General features: G+C 44.4%; 1 protein-coding gene across 2 annotated transcripts in view; it reads right to left on the bottom strand.

Moving 5' to 3' along the window:
* Window positions 1-311: 311 nt before the first annotated feature.
* RAP1A (RAP1A, member of RAS oncogene family) overlaps window positions 312-25,822 on the bottom strand; it is a 50,849-nt gene continuing 25,338 nt past the window's right edge. For both annotated transcript variants that reach the window (XM_069946288.1, XM_069946289.1), the window contains exons 2-9: window positions 24,389-24,450; window positions 19,598-19,687; window positions 12,233-12,301; window positions 11,954-12,010; window positions 11,574-11,714; window positions 5,808-5,951; window positions 3,327-3,445; window positions 312-1,073 (exon numbers count right to left, since the gene is read on the bottom strand). In XM_069946288.1, coding sequence (XP_069802389.1) covers window positions 3,356-3,445; window positions 5,808-5,951; window positions 11,574-11,714; window positions 11,954-12,010; window positions 12,233-12,301; window positions 19,598-19,654 — 558 coding nt within the window. In that variant the 5' untranslated portion in view covers window positions 19,655-19,687; window positions 24,389-24,450 and the 3' untranslated portion in view covers window positions 312-1,073; window positions 3,327-3,355. The remainder of the gene's footprint in view (window positions 1,074-3,326; window positions 3,446-5,807; window positions 5,952-11,573; window positions 11,715-11,953; window positions 12,011-12,232; window positions 12,302-19,597; window positions 19,688-24,388; window positions 24,451-25,822) is intronic.

Here is a 25,822-nt window from a genome sequence, read left to right as displayed (position 1 = left end):
GTCTTGCAGGTAGTGGTGTGCACTTTCCACTCTGACACAGGGCTCTCTGCTGTCACCTCTGACCATGTCAGGAACTGTCCAGAGGTGTCAGCAGAGAGTACTGTGAATACAACACTCCCTGCAGGACATACAGCAGCTGAAAAGTATGGGAAGACTGGAGATTTTTAAATAGAAGTAAATGACAAATCTATATATAACTTTATGAAACCAGTTGATGTGAAAGAAAAAGAGGTACTACAGCGAAAATATTTAAGTGTTACACAGTATAAAGCATGGCAGGAGGCTGTAACAAAAACACACAATCGAGGAAATGAAAATGTACTAAAATTTAATCATTCATAAAAGCTGTAATTTAATTTGTGACAGTAAAACACAAGAAGCAATATTAGAGTTGTTTTAGTATATTATATATTTCAGCTTTGAAATCCATAGAAATCAGTCTCCCGGTTTTTTCCTATAAAAGACCCCACCGTCCCTCCCCAAAAGCATTATGCACAAAATGGTTTCTGAATTATACGAGAATGGCAAGATGAAAGTTATAATAAACCCAGAAGTTTTAAATATAAAATGAAGTCACCATGACTCAAAAAGGTATTAGCCCCATTGAGTTCAGTAAAGGGGATATATATCTCTCTATATATATTTATAAAGAAGAACTATAAATGGCTACATTTTTAGTGCTTGACACAGGCATGACTAGGGAGAAGAGCTGGAAGGGAAGTCAAGATGAAAGTCATTAAACTAGCAATATTTAACATCTGAAATGCATCCATGCTCTCAAAATCATTCAGAATCGAGTCAAGTAGGTTTATTTCACATCTGTCAGCGCCGCTATTGCAAAGAGGTGACACCACTGTGTCTTTATTTTCAGAGAAACAGCTAAATCATTGCCAGGGAACCTTGTGCAAACAGTATTGGAGATCTAAAGTCTTCACATAATACAGTATATAAAACAGAAGGAGCCTCTTCAGATATGTTAAGTTAGGATTGGATATTCTTTTTTTTGTTTTGTTTTTTTACATTTTGGAATGCTGGCACTTTCCAACCAGGCAACAGTTCTTCATTCCTAAAGTCTGTAATGGAGAGAGGGGAGAAACAGACGGGTAAGCTGCGTATTTAGTATCAAAGGCAAATGTAACAAAATAGGCTAAAAACGCCTGGTGCACACACATCTACCACAGGATGCCAAGCAGGACATCAGCTCGGTTACAGGGTCCTATGAATGGGTTTGCTATATGTGCTGGGTATTTTCTTAGCTACAAATGGAGGGGGAACCTCCAGCCACCAGTCTAGGTGGGTTTAAAGAAGGTTTAAGTCTGGCTAGACCCAATTTTTAGCAAGCACTGGGGAGGATAAAAGATACTTGTACCTACCTGCTCCAGCACTGGCGGCCGCATACTGCCAATCAGCTGCTTCCTGGTCTGAGCGGGGACCTGGGTCATGGCTTATCAGGTCTGCTCAGCCAGTGCGTAGCCGTAGTGGGGTTGCACCTTGGCTGCTAACTGGCTGAGCGGACCTCACAAGTCATGACCTGGGTCACTGCTCAGCCCTGAAAGCGGCTGGGCACCGGTAGAATGGATTTGCAGTATGCGGCCACCAGCGCTGGAGCAGCAAGGTAAGAGCATGTTATTTCTTTTATCCTCCCCAGTACTTGCAAAAAAAAAAAAAATGGGACTGGCTGGACTTCTCCTTTAAAGCCCTTTTACACAGCTCATTCAGCCAATAAAAGGGCCAGAAAACGCTTGTTTGCCAATTTCATCTTTTGTACAGCTGGCAAAATAATTGTGTTTAGCCGCACATTTCTCTAACCAGGAAAGGTGCGACCAATAACATACATTTATATGTCCAAATGGCCCTGTAGAGAGAAAGCGGCAAATGCTAGAGCTCTTAGAAAGGGAGGAGGAAAAACGAAAACGCAAAAAAAGGAAAATTTGCGTGGTCCACTGGGTCATTTTGGGCCTGATCCTCAAAAGGGTTAACCCCTTAAGGATGGAGCCAATTTTCGTTTTTGTGTTTTAGTTTTCTCCTCCTTGTGTTTAAAAGGCCATAGCACTTGCATTTTTCCACCTAGAGACCCACATGAGCCCTTATTTTTTGCATCACTATTTGTACTTTGCAATAACAGGTTGAATTTATGCATAAAGTATACTGCGAAACCAGGACAAAAAATTCAATGTGTGGTGAAATTGAACAAAAAAAACGCATTTCTTTTATTTGGGGGGTATTTGTTATTACACCATTCGCCCTGGGGTAAAACTGACTACCTCAAGTTGTTACGATTACAACGATATATAACTTTGTGTAACTTTTCTTTTATCTGATGGCTTGTAAAAAATTCAAACCATTGTTAACAAATATACGTTCCTTAAAATCGCTCCATTCCCAGGCTTATAGCGCTTTTATCCTTTGGTCTATGGGGCTGTGTGAGGTGTCAGTTTTTGCGCCATGATGTGTTCTTTCTATCGGTACCTTGATTGCGCATATACGACTTTTTGATCACTTTTTATTAAATTTTTTCTGGATTTGATTTTTTTTACACTTATACTAGAAGCACCCCTGGGGTTAGGGTTATTCCCCCCTGGGGTTAGGGTTATTCCCCCCTGGGGTTAGGGTTATTCCCCCCTGGGGTTAGGATTATTTCCCCGCTGGGGTTAGGGTTATTCCCCCCTGGGGTTAGGGTTATTCCCCCCTGGGCTTAGGGTTATTTCCCCGCTGGGGTTAGGGTTATTCTCCCCTGGGGGACTTCTAGCATAAGTGCGTTGATCTCTCATTGAGATCTTTGCTGTATAGTTATACAGCAAAGATCAATGAGATCGGCACTCTGTTGCTTTCGGCTGCTGCAGCCGAAAGCATCCGAGTGCCGAGTCGGGATCGGCGCCATTTTGGCGGACACCCCGGCCGGCACCAGTCACGGAGATCACTCCTCCGGGATAACGTCCCGGAGGAGCGATCTCCGCCACTAGACACCAGGGAAGTGCTGTGTCCGGTAATCGGTTGCAGCCGTCATCTTTGACAGCTGCTTCTGATTACTGTATTAGTAATCTGGTAGCTAATACCCGCGGTCCCGTGCTACAAGCGGCCCCGCTCTGAACACCTCTTGGGGACATATGACGTTACGGGTACGTCATATGTCCCTAAGAGGTTAAAGACGATCGCAATAACAATTTTTCTAACAAATTTTCTAACGATTTGTCTAAACGTTGATTGTTATAAAAACCAAATCGTTGCTTCAAAATCAGTAAACGATCGATTGGGCGAATTATCGCTTGGTGTAAACGCACCATTAGTCTCTCACATTACAGTAACACCTGTGTGATACAGCTCACCTGGCTCAGACCTGCTGCTGACCACATATCTAGAGCAGCAGACATGATGATTTCTTTTTAGGTTTCTTCTTTTCCACTGGTGTTTTCCTATTTATCTGTCTGACCAAGTCATAAAAGATCTGAAACAGAGGAGATTATGGTTATCAAAAAATCCCTGACTACAGAATCAGACCATTCAGCACAGAAAAGACTGTATGTGTCATAGGGGATCAGCCTTGTCCCAACCAGTACCACCCCCTCACAACTGGCTGCAGCCACAGCCTCCCCCCTCTGTAGTAGGACAAAAAGCCTCCTTAACTAATCCCATCCATACGCCAGGCGACTAAAATAAACTTAATGAAATTTTCTGGAAAGAGCAATGGTAATATCTCCTAAGGGAGAGTCTCTTTCAGTCACATAGGTATGTTTTGAACAAATTATCATTGTTGCTGCTGCATTATCAAATTATCATTGTTGCTGCTGCATTATCAAATTATCATTGTTGCTGTTGCATGTCCTGCAAGAAATTGTGTATGATTACCAATGTGACAGTGCTCCCTGCTGCCACCTCTGTCTATGTCAGGAACTGTCCAGAGCAGGTGAGGTTTTCTATGGGGATTTGCTCCTGCTCTGGACATTTCCTGACATGGACCGAGGTGGCAGCAGAGAGCACCGTTTCATTCTGGAGTGAAGACACCCCTTCCTGCAGGACATTCAGCAGCTGATAAGTACTGGAAGACGAGATTTTTTTTTTTTAAAAATATATAATTTACAAATATGAATAAGCCCAAACATAATAGGGGAGATTTGTCAAAACATGGTGTAAAGTGAGACTGGCTCAGTTGCCCCTAGCAACCAATCAGATTCCACTTTTTATTCCTCACAGACTCTTTGGAAAATGAAAGGTGGGATCTGATTGGTTGCTAGGGGCAACTGAGCCAGGGTTACTTTACACCATGTCTGATAAATCTCCCCCTATGTGCCTGGAGTATCCATTTAAAAAGGATTCCCCAATCTTGTGAAACGATAGAATATGAGTCTAATACAGGCCCTCTGGGGCCCCCACCTGGTCCAAGAACTAAGAGGTTGCAGCGTTGCATCCTCCAGCCATTTGGTTTTTCAAGGGAAACTTAAGAGAAACAGGGCGACACCAGACCCTCATGATCAATCATAGAGTGGTGGCATATTCTAGAAATAAATCACCACTTTATGAGAATGAGACAAGTGAACCTATATCCACACCTGACTGCATCTAATCGCATATGAGAGAAATCAGAGCTTTCCACCCATGGAAAATCTCAGGCTGGTTTATGTAAGTGTGGAGTGCAGCCATACGTCAGTTTTCCCACTGAAGCAAAAACATTACAAAACACTAGAAGGCTGGGTTCACACTACGTATATTTCAGTCAGTATTGTGGTCCTCATATTGCAACCAAAACCAGGAGTGGATTAAACACACAGAAAGGATCTGTTCACACAATGGTGAAATTGAGTGGATGGCCGCCATATAAAAGTAGTTGTTTTAAAATAACAGCAAATATTTGCCATTAAATGGCGGCCATCCACTCAATTTCACCATTGTGTGAATAGATCCTTTCTGTGTTTTTAATCCACTCCTGGTTTTGGTTGCAATATGAGGACCACAATACTGACTGAAATATACGTTGTGTGAACCCAGCCTAAAACAATTCTTACAGCTGTGTGGTGTGCTCGTCCTCTTACTATACTACTAGCTGGGGGGGTGTCCCTAGTCTCCTCTGATTGGATAGTATCAGGCTGTGTAGGGACACCTCCCCAGCTGGTAACACCCAGTTGACTATTGAGTCATTTTCTAGTAAGTACAGAGGAAAAGCATAACCACTATAAAACTAGGCATTTACAAATTGTTATTTCATGGGTGTTGTATGTAACAGACAGGTCAGCAGTGGTGGCCGGTCCTCTGTAAGCACAGTATAGATATTCTGTATTCTGCAGCACCATTTCATAGCGGAAATAGGAGATGATCAAAGTCCACAGCCTCCCGTGTGATCCAGCCACATGTCCAGGTAACATTGCGGTTACTATAGACACAAGATCAGACTTATCAGTGTGCAGAACACAGACTGGTGTGAACGGCGCACAGCAATTGTGATTGGTTACTTCAGCCAGTGTACACTGTTTGACGACTCTCAGTCCTAAGCATTTTATCGGGATTTAGAAACATATGCGATGATCACGACCAATACAGTCAGAGTTTAGCTAAACATAATGGAATGCATGCACATGGCCATAAAGCCAGGCTATACTAGTCTTCTGACACCAACACAAACATCAATGCTTCCCTCTTCCAAGAACTTGTTAAATTCAATATGAAGGGAATAAGTTGCTGCCAGACACCTCATCTCCAATGGGAATTATTAGACATGTCAGAACCCAACATACCCAGTGTCCCTATAATCCCACTCCCGGGAGTAACACAGCTGAAGCACAATACGTGGTCACAGTCTCAGAAGCCTTACTCACCTCATTTACATTGATTTTAGACTTTGCAGAAGATTCTAAAAAGGCACAGTTATTCCACTGTCTGGCTAGATTCTGTCCCTGCTCTTTGCCAACTACCCGTTCATCTTCCAAATCACATTTATTGCCCACCAGTATCATTGGAACCTGAAACATAGCAAATAAACATAGCACATTATGACTGATAGAAGGCAGGATTTGGCGCAGAGTCCACGCGGAGGACTTTAAATCTGTGTAATGCAAACATTGTTTCCAAATTCATTAAAGTGTCAGTCATTTTATAAAAATTTTTTGCAGAAATCAATAGTACAGATGATTTTAAGAAACTTTGTAATTGGGTTTATTAGGCAAATATGCCATTATCTGCATTCAAAAAGACTTTCCCCAGGTCCCTCCCCCCACCCTCCCTCCTCTCTGCTCATTATCAGGAAATCTGTGTAACCTATGGAGAGGGGAGGGGGGAGGAGGGAAATAAGTCGCCAGTAGGATCTGTATGAAAGCGGTATTCAGAGGTCAGCTGACTTCAGAGGAGATAGCCCGGTGATGTAGCTGTAAGTTAACACTTTGTTGTCCTGTTTTGGTGCCTCATCTCCCTCCACCCCTCCCCTCTCCATAGACAACCATGACAGGGGAGAGAGCTTCAAACTGCTTTTTCATGATAAAAATGCATTTTTCGGCTAATAAACCCAATTACAAAGTTTCTTAAAATCGCCTGGACTATTGATTTCTACAAATACAAAAAAAAAAACAAAAAAAAAAAACAACACTTTAACCCCTTAAGGACAGAGCTTGAAATGGCCTTAATGACAGAGACAAATTTTATGAATATGACCTGTGTCACTTTATTCATTAATAACTTCGGGATGCTTTTACCGATCCGGCTGATTCTGAGATTGTTTTCTCGTGACATATTGTACTTTACATTTCTGGTAAATTGGAGTCGATACTCATAACGAATCTTTATGAAAAAAACCCAAATAATGTGAAAAAATTTGAAAAACTGCATTTTTCCAACTTTGAAACTTTTTTGCGTATACAGAAAGTGGTTATACCACATAAATTATATATTAAATAGCATTAGCAACATGTCTACTTTATGTTGGCGGCATTTATTAAACGATCTTTCATTTTTTTTAGACGATAGGAAGCTTAAAACATTAGCAGCAAATTTTCACATTTTCAGTAAAATTTCAAAATCAGATATTTTTAGGGACCTGTTCAGGTTTAAAGTGTATTTGAGGGGCCTGTATGTTAGAAAGCCCCACAAAGCACCCCATTTCAGAAACTGCACCCCCCACACTCTGCAAAAGCATATCCAGAAAGTGTTTTAACCCTTTAGGGGAGTCACAGAAATAAAAGCTAAGTGTGTAAGAAATTTGAAAATTTTAATTTTCTGTGCAGAGATTTTATTGTAATCCAATATTTTTCATAATTATAAACCTATTACCAGAGAAATGCACCCCAATAATTATTGTCCCGTTTCTGCAGTTTATAGAAATACCCCATATGTGACCCTATTACGCTATTTGACGCAACCACAAGCCTCAGATACAAAGAGCGCCTAGTGAATTTCAACGCCTCCGTTATATTTGGTCATTTCTGACTGTACCACTTCAGGTTGGCAGAGGCTCTGGGGTGCAAAAACCTAAAAAAACACCCCTAAAGGGACACCATTTAGAAAACTACACCCCTCAAGGAATGTAACAAGGGGTGCGGTGAGCATCTGGACCCCACAGGTGCTTCACAGATTTTCCGAACAATATGGCGTGAAAAAAGAAAAATTTATTTTTTACACTAAAATGTTGTTCTAGCCTTCAATTTTTCATTTTCTTAAAGGGATAAAAGGAAAAAAAAAGACACAAAATGTGTAGCGCAGTTTCTCCCGAGTACGGAAATACCCCACATGTGGCGATAAAGTGCCAAGGGGGCGCAGGACGAGCCTCCAAAAGGGAAGGAGCGCCAATTGGCTTTTGGAAGCTGAATTTCACTGGAAAGGATTTCAAGGGCCATGTCGCATTTACAGAGCCCTCGTGCTGCCAAGACACTGGAAACCCCCCACAAGGGACCCCATTCTGGAAACTTCACCCCTCAAGGAATCTAACAAGGGGCACAGTGAGCATATGGACCCCACTGGTGACGGGCACAAATGTGGAACAATGTGACGTAAAAGTAAAAAATTTAATTTTTTCACTTTCATGGCACAAATGTGCCCGTCATCAAGGGGTCCATATCCTCACTGCACCCCTTGTTAGATTCCTTGAGGGGTGCAGTTTCCAGAATGGGGTCACTTGTGGGGGGTTTCCAGTGTTTTGGCAGCACGAGGGCTCTGTAAATGCGACATGGCGTTCATCATCCATTCTAGCCAAATCCAACCTCCAAAATCCAAATGGCGCTCCTTCCATTGAGAGGCTTGCCCTGCGCCCACATGGCGCTTTATGTCCACATGTGGGGTATTTACGGACTCGGGGGAAATTGCTCTACACATAGTGTGTTTTTTTCTCTTTTAACCCCTTGTGAAAATGATAAATTCAAGGCTAAACCAACATTATAGTGTAAAAAATGTAATATTTCATTTTCACGCCACATTGTTCCACATTTGTGCCAGTCACCAGTGGGGTCCATATGCTCACTACACCCCTTGTTACATTCCTTGAGGGGTGTAGTTTCCATAATGGGGTCACTTGTGGGGGGTTTCAACTGTCTGGGCAACACAGAGACCTTTTAAATGCAACATGGCCCCTCGAAATCCATTCCATTCAAATCCAGCCTTCAAAAACGAAATGGCGCTCCTTCCCTTTGGAGGCTTACCCTGCACCCGCATGGTGCTTTATGTCCACATGTGGGGTATTTACGGACTCGGGGGAAATTGCTCTACACATTTATTGGTTTTTTTTATCTTTTAGCCCCTTGTGAAAATGAAAAAATCATGACAAGATTAATGATTTAGAGTAAAAACTTTACAAAAATTACACTAAATGTTGGTCTAGCCTTGATTTTTTCCATTTCCACAAGGGGTTAAAAAAGAAAATGAACACAAAACGTGTAGGGTAGTGTCCCCTGAGTACGAAAATACCCCACATGTGGGCATAATGTGCCATATGGGCACAGGGCAAGCCACCAAAGGGACAGAGCGCCATTTAGAGGCTGGAATGGAGGATGGAGGCCATGTCGCAATTACAAAGCTCCTGTGCTGCCAGGTCAGTAGAAACCCCCCACAAGTGACCCCATTCTGGAAACTACACCCCATAAGGAATCTAACAAGGGGTGCAGTGAGGATATGGACCCCACTGGTGACAGTCACTTACGTAGAACATATGCCGAGAAAATAAAAAATACCATTTTTTTCATTTTCACGTCCCAAATGTGGCCGTCTGCAGGGGGCCATATCCCCGCTGCCCCCCTTGTTAGATTCCTTATGGGGTGTAGTTTCCAGAATGGGGTCACTTGTGGGGGGTTTCTACTGTCCTGGCCGCACAGAGGCTTTGTAATTGCATCATGGCATCCTCTAATGGGAATGGCGGCCATACCTATTTAGCTGGGGAAAAGGGACCATTCTAATTTATTTGGGGGTCTTAGGCCAATTATTAGTTTATAAGGTTGGAAATGACAGGTGTCCATCAAACTCAACCTGTGTTGATCCAGAGGAAGGCAAAAAACCCTCGTGAGGCAGACGACAGTAGCCTCATCACAGAAAAAATTCCTTCCCGACTCCATAATGGCGATCAGAATAATCCCCGGATCAACGTGACCCCTGAAATAGGAATAAGGGACAGAATTTCGATAATGTAGAACTCCAGTGACGTGTGGTGCGCCTTGAGGCGATCCAGTATGCAGAGGCCGGGGTGATCAGGACAGGTGTCACACTGGAAAATGGCGTCCTTCCTGATCCCCCTGTTACTCCACACTCTGCACTTCTTCTGGGGTCTCCCGTTCTCCTGTGTGGGGGACATCACCTCGAAAATGTTGTCCTGGTGCGATACGGGATCCCACATATCCAGAAGCGCTGGGTCCGCTCCATGGCTGCTAAATATTAGGGCTCTATTACTGCTTCTGATATTTTTGGATCGTGCCGCAAGCTACAGTAGCTCGGGCAGCGAGGGACCAGAAGAGGGGGCGCTGGTATAAAAGTTATCCCCGTACAGGTGGTGACCTTTATCCAGCAGTGGGAAGATCAGTTCCCGGACGATCTTCCCACTTGTTCCGAGGATGGGGGGGGAGGGGGCATCTGGGGGCTGGATTCGGGTGTCCCTTCCTACATTCCATTCTATGCACGGGCGGATTCCGCTCTCCGTCCAAAGTATTCATTCTTTGGATGGACGACGGAATCCGCCCGTGCATAGAATGGAGTCTATGACACGGGTAGAGACATGCGCCCGCATCAGTCCGCCGGTGGGTGCCAGCTGCGGAATGCACGAAGGGTTATCCTTTGCCACTCCGCAGTGTGCACGTACCCTAAATCTGTAAGTGTACCCTGAGGTACGCTCACAGAGTTTGGAGAATTTCACTCCATACCGTGATCTCTTATTGGGACGGTACTGGCGGAAAAGACGTGTCTGGGGGGCAGCGTACGCTGCGCTACCCCCAGACACGTCACTGGATGATGAGGATGAATGGAGGAAAGAAGGATCCCCCCCATTCATCCTCACTGGCTGTTTCGGTGTCGGAGGCAATAACGTATCCCTCTGACGCCGAAAACACCCTGGGGGCCATCTTTATATGGGGACTAGTATATGGGGTATGTAGTGGTGTAGTGTCAAACTTTATTCAATGTAGTGTGGTGTAATGTAGTGTTTTTTACGTGTTTTTTTTACAGTAAGTGTAAAAAAAAAACCTACGCCAACAAAGGAGTTGCTGATAAATGCCGCACTTATGTGCGGCACTTATCAGCAGACCGTGGCAGTAGAATATAGAAAAAAACCACCCTACGCCAAAAAGGAGGAGTTGCTGATTAGCAGCGCACTTTCGTGCGATGCTGATCAACACTCAGCGGCGATAGGGTGCGGAAAATAGAAAAATAAAAAATTTGAAAAAAAAAACAAACTTTTTCTACATTCTGAACATCCCTATAGTGGCTGATACGTGTATTACACATATCAGCCGCTAGAGGGCAGCAGAGCGCAAAATCCGGAAAATGACGAGGCTGGAGCCGAAAATAGCCGAGAGAAGACGACGGGGACCGCCGGAAAGATCCGAAGACGCGCCGGAAAGATGGAGGACGCCGCGAACCCGGAAGACGCCGATCAGGACCCCGGGACAGGTGAGTAATGTACAAATACCTGCTCTGGACCCCTCGGCTACCTAGCTGAGGGGTCCAGGGCAGGTATTTATTATTTTGTGGGACTCTGATCGCCGTGCCGCCGGCCGGCCGTTCACGGCGATCGGGCCGGTGGCACGGTGACCACCATTACTTTTTACAGTAATGGCGGTCGGTGCCGTCCTCGGACAGCACCGACCGCCATTTTTTTCCAGGTCATCGGGTCACCGATGACCCGGAAAGGTTCCGATCGCCGCTATTGGCTGATCTGAATTGATCAGCCTATAGCAGCGATCGTAAGCACGGGGGGTGTTAACCACCCCCCGTGCCGAGAAGCTAAGATGGCCTGCTATGATTTATAGCAGGCCATCTTTCCCGATCGCTGTGTGCGAACACGCAGCGATCGGGGAAACATCGGGCGTAAATTTACGCCCTGATGCGCCAAGTACCAGGGCGCGAGGGCGAAAGTTTACGCCCGATGTCGTTAAGGGGTTAAGTCCACAAAACAGACTTACATCTTCTGTGTCTTTAACTCGCAGGATCTGCTCCCTCAGGTCTTGCAAGTCATTAAACGTGGACTGTGCTGTGATAGAATATACTAGTGCAAATCCCTGACCATTCTTCATATACAAATCTCTCATAGCTGTGAACTGTTCCTACAAAAAAGGAAGAAAAAAAAAAAAGTTAGAGCACATTACTTTGCACATTTGTACCATCCTGTATGATTTCTTATTTGAGTTATGTTATGTAAGTGTTACAGTCGCTATCATTCCTAAACTGCTGGATATCTTTCCAAATCCCATTCACGTGTAAAGAACATATACTAAACGGAACTGACATACATAGAAAACAGACACATCGTATAGCATAGCACTATAATTGTTATGTCACTTACAGTTCCAGCTGTATCGAGAATTTCAAGCATACATTGTTGTCCTTCTACTTCCACTTGCTAAGGGGGGGAAAAAAAAAGAAAATTAATGTGTTTTTTGTTACTATGCAGTAAGGTGTATACATAACACCCCCCCCAAGAGCTGTGCTAGTGAGTGAAGGAGTTTTGGGGTGTTTAGTGTGTATAGTAACCGTACGCATCAGTATAAGCCTGAACATAACAATTACCTGCATGTTCAGAAATATCTTATTGAAGCCGTAAGATATTCAAAAGGACACTTACCTTTCTATAGGAATCTTCTATAGTGGGGTCATATTTTTCAACAAAAATTCCTTGAACAAACTGCACTGTCTACAAAAAGACAAAAAAAACAAAAAAAAACCATGGGTAAACAATAAATCAGCATACTGGGTACAGGCATTACAATATAAACCTCTTTATACCTCTCATTGTTATGTTAAAGTGTCACTGTTATAACTTTCAAAACCTAAATCAACAGTAAATGTGATATAAAGCAAGTTCACAATTTACATTCATTATTTTGTTTTAGTCATCATGGAAAACGCAACACTTCCTCAGTTTAGACCCCCCCCCCCCCCCATTAACCCCTAGACGACCCTGGACGTAGGGTTACGTCATGGAAGTCTGTCCCCAGACGACCCATGATGTAACTCTACGTCCTGGGTGTTTCTCCCGCTATGAAGCGCGCTCCGGAGCGGAGCGCGCTTCATAGGAGGTGGGGGCCGGCTGCAGTGAGCAGCCGGGACCTCACCGGTAATGACACGCTGCAGCGATCGCGCTGCCGTGTGTCATTAACCCCTTAAACACCGCGATTAAGTGTAAGTGACAGGGGGAGACCCCTGTCACTTACCGATCGGGACCCCTGCAGTGTGACTGCTGGGGTCCCGATCGTTGAAACGGACTGCTGGAGGTCTCTCACCTGCCTCCGTGCGGTCCGATCGGCGATCTGCTACACTGAGCCTGCACAGGCAGGCTAAATGAGCAGAGCGCCGATAACACTGATCAATGCTATGCCTATGGCATAGCAATCATCAGTGTAGAAATCCAAGTAGTGAATGTACATGTCCCCCAAAGGGACTTCAAATGTGTAAAAAAAAAAGTTCAAAACACTATTACACTACCCCAAAACCCCTCCCCCAATAAAAGTTGAAATAACCCCCCTATGCTATTATATAAATAAAACATATAAAAATAAATAAATAGATAAACATATAATATACCGTAGCGTGCGTAATTGTCCGATCTATTAAAATATAACAAGCGTCATTGCGAACGGTGTACACGAAAATAGGGGAAAAAGTGCGCGGATTACCGATTTTATGTTACATTATATATTTTAAAAAATCAATAAAAAGTGATCAAAACGTCCGATCTTCACAAATATGGTATTAATAAAAACTAGATATCATGGCGGAAAAAATGACGCCCCATACAGCCCCGTAGGTGAAAAAATAAAACTGTTATAAGTGTCACAATAGGCCCATTTTATTTATAATTAATTGCCAAAAAAAGGATTTGATAAAAAAAACAAATATAACAGAGAATCTGTGTAACCTGCATATGGTTGTGTTCGGGCTGACCTATAGAATAATAGTATCTTGTCGCTGTTACCATATAGTGCATTACGTAGACACAGGAACCCCCCAAACGTTACCATATTGCATTCTTTTTCTACGATTTCACCTATTTATATCTTCATAAATAATATATTTGGGATTCCGTCATACATGTTATGGGAGAATGAAAGACACCATTACAAAGTACAACTATTCCTGTAACAAACATCCCATTACATGGCTTGTAGATAGAAAACTGAGAGTGCTAGAGCTCTTAGAAGGGGAGGAGGGAAAAACGAAAAACACTAAGATCAAAATTTTCGCGGTCCACTGGGTCATTTTGGGCCTGGTCCTCAAAGGGTTAAACACAGGAAGTCGTGTGTATCCCAGGCCATCTGAGCGCTCAGAGAGAAGGCGGTCATGTGACTGACGGACACATTGAGACGTGACTTTGTACTGGCCGGGACTTGATATGTTTAGACTTTTTTCCAACCAGCACAAGTCTAAAAAGCTTCAGGAGACTGGACCTGGATGTCAGATAAGTATAGTTTTGTTATAAAGCATTGCACACCTTATTTATATCACATTCCCTGCTGATTTAGAAAGTTATAACAGGGACACATTAAGGCTGAAGGACATTTACAGGACATTACAGATTGTTAACAGGGGTCGTCTAATACAGTGATTTTCAACCTTTTTTGAGCCGCGGCACACTTTTTATACTTAAAAAATCCCGGGGCACACCACCAACCAAAATGGCACAAAACTACACTAAAACAGTACATGTTATACATATAGTTAAAGGAGAAGTCCGGTCAAAATTAATTTTTGATATGTTGTTACTTATGAAAAGTTATACAAATTTCTAATTTTCTACATTAATTATGGGAAATGCACATATAGGGCTATTTCCCTTAATTTAGTAGATCAGAAAGTGTTAGAATTCTCACAGATCCAGTGACGTCACGACGAAAGGTGTAATTCCTATGGAGTGTTCAGCAGGGGGCGCTCTCTATATAGAAGTCTATGGGACTATTGTTTCTATGGATTTCTATGTAATGTAGTGTAGTGTGCAGTGCTTTATTGAATGAATACATCTATGGAATACTTTGGGGAGCAAGTGTCCCTGCTCCCCAAAATATTGCATAAATGTATTCATTCAATACATTAGGATTAATCACAGTAAGCCTGCCGATCTGCCGCATTCCCGACGATCCGCCGCATATACACTGAACTACAGCTCCCATCATCTGCTTATAGTAGAGCATAGATGGGAGCTGTAGCTGGGTAATGGATATGACTTGCCTGCGATGCCACTGCTTATGCCGCGGGCGCAGGGGGAGCCATTCAGTACACAGGAGCGCTCCCCCCTCCTCCTCCTCCTTTCGGTAACCTTCCCCCTATACCACTGCTGACTCCCGCCTGGCCGCCGCTCTCATATACCGGCTCCCGATGCTTCCTGGTGTCCGCACTGATGCATCAGGAGCCGGTATATGAGAGCGGAGAGCGGCGGCCAGGCGGGGAGTCAGCAGTGGTATAGGGAGAAGGTTCCCGGGAAGAGGAGGAGGAGAGGGGAGCGCTCCTGTGTACCGAGTGGCTCCCCCCTGTGCCCGGCGGCATAAACAGTGGCATCGCAGGCAAGTGATATCCATTACCCAGCTACAGCTCCCATCACCTGCTCATACTATAAGCAGATGATGGGAGCTGTAGTTCAGTGTATATGCGGCGGATCGGCGGGAGTGCGGCGGATCGGCGGGCTTACTGTGATATCCTAATGTATTGAATGTATACATTTATGCAATACTTTGGGGAGCAGGGACACTTGCTCCCCAAAGTATTCTATAGATGTATTCATTCAATAAAGCACTGCACACTACAATTACATTAGAAATCCATAGAAACAATAACACCCCATAGACTTCTATATAGAGAGCGCCCCCTGCTGGACACTCCATAGGAATTACACCTTTCCTCGTGACGTCACTGGATCTGTGAGAATTCTAACACTTCCTGATCTACTAAATTAAGGGAAATAGCCCTATATGTGCATTTCCCATAATTAATGTACATTAGAAAATTGTATAACTTTTCATAAGTAACAACATATCAAAAATTAATTTTGGCCGGACTTCTCCTTTAATATAAATTCTAAATGTATTTATACTCAGTGTGAAACCTGGGCCTGTTCTTCTCCCCACCACGCTTCTCTCCCCCCTTCCTCCTCACCTCCTCCGAGATGGTCGCCGCTGCTGTCCGCCTCACCTACTGGCCGCCCGTAGGGCCCGGACGTGCTCCTCCAATCAGCGGAGATGCGGAGGTGCGCTGCAGCGGGCCGTAGCGCACACGTTGATTGGATGCGTGCATCACGGTCCGCCGCAGCGCACCACGCAACCGCCCATTTTATAATCCGCTACTGATCGCTGCACATTGCCGGGGAACAAAACACAGGGGCACCTTAGTTTGGGGAACTTTCCCCGCGGCACACCCGACCATGTGTCGCGGCACACTGGTTGAAAATCACTGGTCTAATACACAAGCCCTATGTCTTCTCTACAAATGCCTGGCTGGATGCAGCTTTCACTGTAGAGTGATCAGCTGATCGCCCAGAGCCACATTCTGGAAGAGGAGGTTTTGTACCTGCACCTAAAGAGTTTTCTTTTTAATAAATAAGCAATCTGTCAGGGAAGCAGCAACAATCTCCGGCTAGGTGCACACACTATCCACAGCGGCTTCATAGAGAATGAAGAGAGCAATGGATCAGGATCTGCCGTACCCACAGGTGTATTTTAAGGGGTTATCCAGCGCTACAAAAACATGGCCACTTTTCCCCCCTCTTGTCTCCAGATTGGGTGGAGTTTGTAACTCAGTTCCACTGAAGTAAATAGAGCTGTATTGCAAACCACACCTGAACTGGAGACAAGAGTGGGGCAAAAGTGGCCATGTTTTTGTAGCGCTGGATAACCCCTTTAAACAAAGGAGCTGGGGGCCGATCTGGAGAATGCTTGGGGGCAGGAGACCCCAACAATCTCTTACTTGTCTGATGAGTTATTTTAAAGTGTCACTTTATAGGTCAGAAGTTTGACATATCAAAAGATTTCCCAAACGACAGTGACACTTTAAGGGTAGCTTCACATGTACCGGATCCGCAGTGGATTTCACACGGCGGATCCTGGTAGTTTGGAGACCTATGGGTTACATACCCGCAGCGGAATTTTCATACCGCTGCCAGTATGTGACCTGGCCCCTTTAACCCCCCGCAGCCCCCGGCCCGGAGCTGTGTGTGAGGCTCCCAGCTCCCCTCGGTCCCCATTAGCCAATCAGTGCACGGCGCCAAGCAGGTAATATATACTCCAGGCTGCGGGGGGTTAAAGGGGCCGGGTCACATACTGGCAGCAAAATGAAAATTGCAACTGCAAACTTGCAGCGTGAAATCCACTGCGGATCCAGTACATGTGAAGCTACCCTTAAGGTGGAAAACCTCTTGTGGGGGGTGTAACGTCCTCCTGTGGTGTCTCTGGGTCTCCGGCCAACACTTCCAAACCAGCCTCTGCAGTGACGGCCCGCTCAGCCAGAGACAAGTTCGGAAATGTTGACACAGGCAGGGTGGATACACACCAGAGAAGCAAGCATAATCTTATTTTCTATATAACCTTGAGTACCCCTTCAATGCAAGGGCTGCACAGACATCACAAACACTGTCCGTGTTGCCCTGGCCTCAATCATTGAGCCATGTAATAGGCTCTGTCAGCAAGTGCCCATCTAGAAGATCGGTACTTGCTTACCCTGCTCATGGGGCTGTGTAATACGGCCCGTGGTCTTAACCTTTCAATCGTATTTGCTGCCATTTGGAATCTTTTTTTATTATTTTTTCTGGTTTTGAGCTACACAAATACTAATATATAATTTGCAAACCAGAAAAAAAGTGGTTTTGCCTTTGACACAGATGGCCTAAAAGTCTTCCCTTCAAGATAATTTTATAGACATTAAAATTACAGTCAAAGGGAATTGCACAGGGAACACAGGTGATGTAGATAGAGAAACCATATAATCAATGATCAGCCGGGCAGCAAAGTGTATAAGCAGTATAACACTCAGCTGTAAGGACTCACACCTACACATGAGCAGCAAGCAGAAGCATAGCCGCCCATCTGTACAGGTTGCACCAAACTGAAAGCTCTATGGGAATAACCTTTGATCTCGCATAATGTTTGATGAACTTATCCAAACAAAAGCAGAAAAGACGATAATGGTTCTCAGAGGCCTCATGTGTTCACTCTTGTGGTAAAGCGCAGAACTGATGTTCCCCCTCACGTAGCTGAGCTGTACCTACTTTTACTTTACCAGAGTGTTTACTAAGAGCATAATAAATAATGGGGCTGTTACTGTAAAAACAGCCGTGTGGACCTAGGAAACTTCAGGCAGATTACGTATTCACAGCTCACTGTACAAAAAGGGGAGAAGACCTTTCCTTATTACCTAGACAACTGTTACCCTGTTTTATTGGTCACTAGCCGAGCTCACATAGTGGCCATGCCTACGTCTCGGGGCCGCTCAGCCACTCAGTGAACGTGGCGGGATCCGAGCGGACTTCAAACGGATCCCGCCTCCTTTACTGAGTGGCTGAGGGGCCCTAAGACGTGGTGTCTCGGGCGGCGTCAGACACCAGGAAGCGGCCGGGAACCGGGCACCGGAGTGCCGTGATGCAGGACCCGCCGCTGGAACCGGCAAGTTAAGTGGACGTTTTTTATTTCAGCCACCTCCTCCCCAGTCCCCCCCAAAAAGTGCCCCCACGCTGGATAACCCCTTTAAAGAGAATCTGCCAGCACCCAGACAGGACCCAAGGTGATGACAGTGTAGGATAGGTGTGTGTCCCCTTGTGTGTACGGTCCCTGCTTAGAAAGCCTCAGTTACGTAGATTTTTAACAAACACACTCTAACCAAGTGTCCAAGAGGAGTAGTGGCATGGCCTGTGCCGCACTTCGGCACACCTCACCGCATCCATGCATATTTACCTATTAGCCTGCCTCCCCCACCCCACTGCCGTCATGTAGTTGCATGCACACCCTGTTGCCTGTGCCGACGATTCCCTCGAGGCGCGCTCCTGGTAACACCATTTGTGCATGCGCCGTAGTGCAGAAGAGCAGCGCGCGTACGTTGAATGTTCCGTTGGCTTCAGGCCCTCAATGTGCATGCTCCGCTCTACGCCGCATTAGTGTACGGCGTAACCAGAAGTACGCCCCTAAAGGGAATAGTAGTCGCAGACACTAACTGGCAAGTTGGCGTGCAGCGCTTGTCAGCAACGGCACGTGTGTGCAACTACATGACGGCAACAGGCAGACTTAATAGGTAAATATGCACAAATATGGGAAGCAGGAAGAAGTGAGGCACAGGCCATGCCACTACTCCTCGTTGACACTTGGTTAGTGTGTTTGTTAAAAATCTACTGCACAGAGCCTTTCTAAGCAGGAAACATGCACACAAAGGGACACACACTTATACTACACTGTCAGTAAGTACATTGGGTCCAGTCCAGGTGCTGACAGATTCCCTTTAAACGGGTTGTCTGCTAGGACCCCTCTTTAGGATTGCCGGGGGAAAGGGTGGGTGGAAAACAAAAACCAAAAAACCCCATTGGTTTACCTCTCAGTCTGCCACCTGCACTGCACCGGTCCCTGGCGTGTGACGCTGCATCTCAGAACCCGGAAGCGGCCGCACAGTAAATCTTATTTTTTTCACTCACCCCCCTCTGTGGGCATTCCCAAAAAAAAAAAAAAAAAAAAAAAAAAAAAAAAAAAAAAAAAAAAAGGGTCTTCGCCGAACAATTCCTAGAATTCATGTTTTCTTTAAATTTCAGGATTAAAAAGTGTTAACGTATCTATACACATGAGTCAGCTTATCTCTGAGAACTAAAAAGATCAGGTAAGTGAAACCCAACTTGCCTGATCCTTCTATCCTCAGTTATCTTTCCTAAGGGGGCAGCCAGGAAGGCTACATAAAGCCTAAGCACTGACTTTTCTTACATATGTAGGGGCCTGTATCCTGTATAACTTTACATCTAGTTTGGACTTACCAGTGCAGATTTCCCAACTCCTCCTGAACCAAGGACCACGAGCTTGTACTCGCGCATTATGGTTTTTGGTTTGTCAAATACTGATGCCAACTGTAAGGTTAAACAAACAAAAAAATTAAAAGTTAAAAAAAAAAGAAGGATTAAACCCAAGTCCAAATCCAGACACAGTTCATATTACTAAATTATAATTTTTATGGACTAAGTGTTGTCTGCTATTCTGGAATGGTAGTGATCTGTCTGGCCTGATGATTTCATTGGCCCAGGTGAAAACTGGGAAGATATAAAAACGGGACAGATAGGAAGCTAAATAGCAAAGCACGTGATGACAATATCATGAATAAAAATATATTGGAGTGTACGGTTTCAAGGCAGCACCGGCTACTGGGAATGTGATTTATCATCATATTAAGACAACGAGAGCTAAGATAAATAATGGGCACGTAAAGAAAACCCACTCTGAATATATATATTATATATGGCTTTTAGGGATTTCTCAGAGGACACGGCTCCTCTCTGCCAAGTTCGGAGCACTGTTGTTCCAAGTAATTCCTCCATGTCCCTGCTCAGCAGCATTATGCCTTTTTATGGCAATCTGTCTCCTTGTAACTTCTGAGATACTTGGGCGCCCCCCCTCCTTCTTCTCTGACAAATAAGGAGAATGACATTGCTGGCAATAAACATCTTTGCTCCTATGTTTATTCTGTCTGTTTCTTTCTACCCATCATGCCGGAGGATTCCTGCTTCACTTGTGATGAAACTGCCTAACCATTCCATTGGTGTCTATACTTAAGGTCGCCTTCACACACAGGGTTCCCACAGCCAATGTTTTTTTGCGAATTCGCAGACACTATCCCATGCATTTCAATAGGCTGAAATATTCGCAGCGGGATTGTCATCCTGCTGTACGTTAAACTCAGCATCATTAACCCCCGTGGCCGCGAAGCATACATTACCTGCTTTGCGCTCCTGTGGCGGGGCAATGCACTGATTGGCTGGCCGCCGGGAGACCCCAAAGCAACCAGGAGCAGGTAATGTATGCGCCGGGGCCGCGGAGGTTAACGGCGCTGAGTTTAACATACAGTGGGATGACAATGCATGAAATGCATGGGCAAGTATCCGCTGAGGATACGTTGTGTGTAAAGGCACCCTAAAGGCATATTCCCAGCTAAGTCAGTTATCCTAAGGATAGGGGCTAACAAGCAGATCAGTGGGAGTCCAACCACTGGGACCCCAACCAATAGTGTTATCATAACCATCCTACAGATAGAACAGTGTGGACCATCACTCCTCTCACCATCTATTGCGGCAGCTTAACATAAGGGTAATTGTAATTTCAACATGTACTTTTTTTTTTAAATGCTTTGTCACCAAGTGTCTGTGTAGATATGTAACGGTAATCTCCATACATATCTACACGGATACTTATTCTAGGGCATTGGGGTGTAATCACTACTCTTACACTATTTTGCCAAGAATCAATACATTCGGGATGTGTATGATTTTATCCAATGTAAATCGTTTTGGTGTGGGGACACTATTTATGGGTGTTTCTTAAACAGCCAGAATAAGCTAAGTTTTAGGCACATTTTTTCTGGTATCTCTTTGATTGCAGGTGGTTTGTTTATTCTGACGCATAATATATACCTGTGCGCACTAGATTTGACTGTGCAGACAATGTAAAGTGCGGCTCCAAACCTTAAAGGAGAAGTCCGGCCAAAATTAATTTTTGATATGTTGTTACTTATGAAAAGTTATACAAATTTCTAATGTACATTAATTATGGGAAATGCACATATAGGGCTATTTCCCTTAATTTAGTAGATCAGGAAGTGTTAGAATTCTCTCTGAAGAAGTGACGTCACGACCCAGGGTGTAATTCCTATGGAGTGTCCAGCAGGGGGCGCTCTCTATATAGAAGTCTATGGGACTTTATTGTTTCTATGGGTTTCTATCTAATGTAATGCAATGTTATGTACAGTGTGCTTTATTGAATGAATACATCTATGGAATACTTTGGGGAGCAAGTGTCCCTGCTCCCCAAAGTATTGCATAAATGTATTAATTCAATACATTCGGATATCACAGTAAGCCCGCAGATCCGCCGATCCGCCGCACGCCGATCCGCTGCATTCCCGCCGATCCGGACCATATACATTGAACTACAGCTCCCATCATCTGCTTCTAGTATGAACAGGTGATGGGAGCTGTAGTTGGGTAATGGATATGACATGCCGCCGGGCGCAGGGGGGAGCCGCTCAGTACACAGGAGCGCTCCCCCCTCCTCCTCCTCCTTCCGGGATAACTTCCGCCTATACCAATGCTGAGTCCCTGCCTGGCCGCCGCTCTCCACTCTCCCCCCATACATACCGGCTCCCGATGCATCCTGGTGTCCGCGCTGATGCCGGGAGCCGGTATATGTGAGCGGAGAGCGGCGGCCAGGCAGGGAGTCAGCATTGGTATAGGCGGAAGTTATCCCGGAAGGAGGAGGAGGAGGGGGGAGCGCTCCTGTGTACTGAGCGGCTCCCCCCTGCGCCCGGCGGCATGTCATATCCATTACCCAACTACAGCTCCCATCACCTGTTCATACTATAAGCAGATGATGGGAGCTGTAGTTCAATGTATATGGTCCGGATCGGCAGGAATGCGGCGGATCTGCGTGTGGCGGAAATGCGGCGGATCGGCGGAAATTAGGCGGAAATGCGGCGGATCGGCGGGCTTACTGTGATATCCGAATGTATTGAATTAATACATTTATGCAATACTTTGGGGAGCAAGGACACTTGCTCCCCAAAGTATTCCATAGATGTATTCATTCAATAAAGCACACTGTACATAACATTACATTACATTACATAGAAACCCATTGAAACAATAAAGTCCCATAGACTTCTATATAGAGAGCGCCCCCTGCTGGACACTCCATAGGAATTACACCCTGGGTCGTGACGTCACTTCTTCAGAGAGAATTCTAACACTTCCTGATCTACTAAATTAAGGGAAATAGCAGTATATGTGCATTTCCCATAATTAATGTACATTAGAAATTTGTATAACTTTTCATAAGTAACAACATATCAAAAATTAATTTTGGCCGGACTTCTCCTTTAAGGGTTCAGTACTACTTTTATTTAAAAAAAAAAAAAAAAATCTAAAGCCTTCTAGTACTTAAAGGATTTATGATAGATAGAAGTCATTTACCAATCTGTATAACTTTAACACCAGTTATAGAAGCATTTTTCCCTCCAGTGTATCTCTTTAACTCCAGTGTCGGTGGGTACTAGTTGCCAGGATGGCTCCCATACACCGCTTACACAGCAGAGGGGACCCTGCTACCCTTTTTGTCTATAGCACCCCTGCATCCCCCTTAGAACAATCAGCTAGGCAGAGATTATGCAACTGTAATAAGTAATAAGACTGGGGTGACAAACATTGGACGTAGTAGTGAAGCCTCTGTGTGTCTCTGTAATCTGTTCCTTATCCCTGCTGTGTGTGCTATTGATTTGGGGGGGGGGGGGACCATGATTCCACTTGAGCATGGTCCTTCTGCTTCCCTACAGAACGGTTACACTGTGATAAGTTTGTGAGAACAATCGGTCACTGCTAACATCTACAGCATTGTTTTCATGCCTTTGCACTCCTACACTACATTTTCTTACAAATGGTGGAAAACAAGTCATTACTGTGTCTTCAGGGAAACAATACTTGCCTCTATCCACATACTACCTTACATGCTCTAAGCTTTAGGACTCCAGGACAGAAAGGTTGTCTTCCCAAATTCCCAAAAGCGTGGTAAAATAGTCAGTCGGGAATGTATCAGCTAGCTTTTCCTTTTTATTGATCAGAGCAGATACCGCAACATATTTGTTCCTCTTATCTTTTTTTTTTTTTTTTTTTGCTGACTCTTTTTTTTACATTTTTTGTACATTGTGGGGGCGGCCATTTTGTCTGAGCTATTTGTAACATTTAGTGATATGCTTTATAGCAAGCACCTACAGTGACCATTAATAGAGTGACTTTTTGTCTGCTCCGATTTTTGTAGTGCTGGATAACCCTTTTAATATATGTTTTATCAGACCACAGCACATTTCTCTAAAAAGTAAGATCTAGGCCTCATGTGCAATTGCGAAACCTAACCTGGCTTTTTATGGCAGTAGCTTCTTCCTTGCAGAGCGGTCTTTTAGATCAGGTCCATGTAGGACACATTTTATTGTTAATATAGATACTTTCTTCAAAGATTTTCACAAGGTTGTTTATCGTTATTACCTCTAAGACAGCATGCACCTCCTTCCTCTATGGTATAATGGCTGTGTGAGCCCATGGTACTACTGGCATCATGGCAACCATTGCTAAGTTGGGATGGGCTACAGCAATCACAAGCTGGTCACTAGTAAACAGAGACAGTGTCCAACAGGTCTTCTGCACAGGGTGGCCACAGGATTGGAGACTAAAGGTTTCATGTTAATTTTTAATATTTAGACCTTTAATTTTTTCAAAGGGTGGATTAGCCCTTCAAAGGCACAGTCAGCCTGGTACATGTAAGTTTTTGTTCCAATGGATTAGCACAACAAGGTGTATCACCGCACAAATACCATCTACCCACACACAGTACACCTAAAAAGATACACAGAACAGGCAATGTCTACCAATTGGGGCAACTCTTGTACTCAGTGTGAAAATTAGAAAAACAAAAACCTTTTCATTATATTAAAAACCCAATTAAAGGAATGGTATTTTCGGTTGATAAATGAGACTTTACTGTATAACCTATACTTGGTGGTGTATGATACTTACTTGCTATCCTGAGCATGAAAACAGTTTCTGCTTCGTGTTTTTGGAACAATACTGTCAGAGACCTGCAAAACACAAAGAGAAAATCCATTGGTGACCACAGGAAGACTCCATTTATTTGAAAATTCAGCATTGTTTGATTCATTTTCAGGGTGGTCCCAAGGGTGTCTATAGCAGTGTTTAACATGACCTTAAAGCGTACCCGTCATTTCAGGGCCATTTTTTTGAAAACATTAAATATCAACAGTACAAGCGATTTTAAGAAACTCTGTAATAGGTTTTATGTACTAAAAGAGTTTCCTTCTGTAGTGAAAAAGCAATCTCCCAGCCTCCCCCCTCACATCAGATGAAGCAGGATTTCTGTCTCCATTATGTGGCTATGGAGAGGGGAGGGGCTGTTAGGAGTGACTGAGCACGGAGGATTTCTGCAAAGCACAACACCCTGCAATCTTCTCTCAGTAAGTTCATAGATAAACACTGACCTTTCTGACACCTGAATCCTGCATTTAGGTGCCCAGAGAGTCTACAAACAGCTGACCTTCATGCCACCTCTTCCTGCTCCCTCATCTCCCTCAGCCCCTCCCCCCTCCATAGGCTTACAATGGAGAGAGCAGAACCCGTCTTCACTGGCTTCTCTGTAATGAAGACGTGTTTGCCTGATAATGCACAGATAAGAAGTCGGGGGGGGGGGGGAAATCATGTAAAATCAAAACTTGCATGTAAAAATCGCACCAAATACGCAGCGTTAAATACGCAGCGATACGGTACGTATGAAGGCACCCTAAGGGTGCCTTCACACGTACTGGATCTGCAGCAGATTTGATGGCACAGAGTTACTTTGCATTGAATCTGCAACTTTAAATCTGCGCCATCAAATCTGCTGCAGATCCTGTACGTGTGAACGCACCCTAACTGTACGTTCACACTTACCGGATCCACAGCTGATTTTCTGCTGCAGATCAGCAGCAGATTTTATTTAAATAACAACACAGCATCAAATCTGCTGCGGATCTGCTGCGCATCATGTAGGTGTGAACGCACCCTTAGGGTAGCTTCACACGTACCGTATCGCTGCGTATTTAACGCTACGTTTTTTACATGTGAGTTTTGATTTTGACATGAAAATCATGTGAAAATCAAAACTCGCATTTAAAAATTTGCACAAAAAACGCAGCGATAAAAACGCAACGTTAAATACGCAGCGATACGGTATGTGTGAAGGCACCCTTAGGGTGCGTTCACACCTACAGGATCTGCAGAAGATTTGATGCTGTGTTCAGTTATTTAAATGAAATCTGCTGCAGAAAATCAGCTGCATCGGTCTTTTCAGACAACTGTGGCATAACTGCATCATGGACAAGCCAACAATAGCGGTTTCCTAGTGTCACTTATTGGCGTAATCAGCAGGTGTCACAGCCGTCTCATGTCTTGGTAATT

Source organism: Dendropsophus ebraccatus, chromosome 11 (genome assembly GCF_027789765.1).
Source record: "Dendropsophus ebraccatus isolate aDenEbr1 chromosome 11, aDenEbr1.pat, whole genome shotgun sequence".
Taxonomy (NCBI): domain Eukaryota; kingdom Metazoa; phylum Chordata; class Amphibia; order Anura; family Hylidae; genus Dendropsophus; species Dendropsophus ebraccatus.
This window is presented reverse-complemented; position numbering and strand designations above follow the sequence as displayed.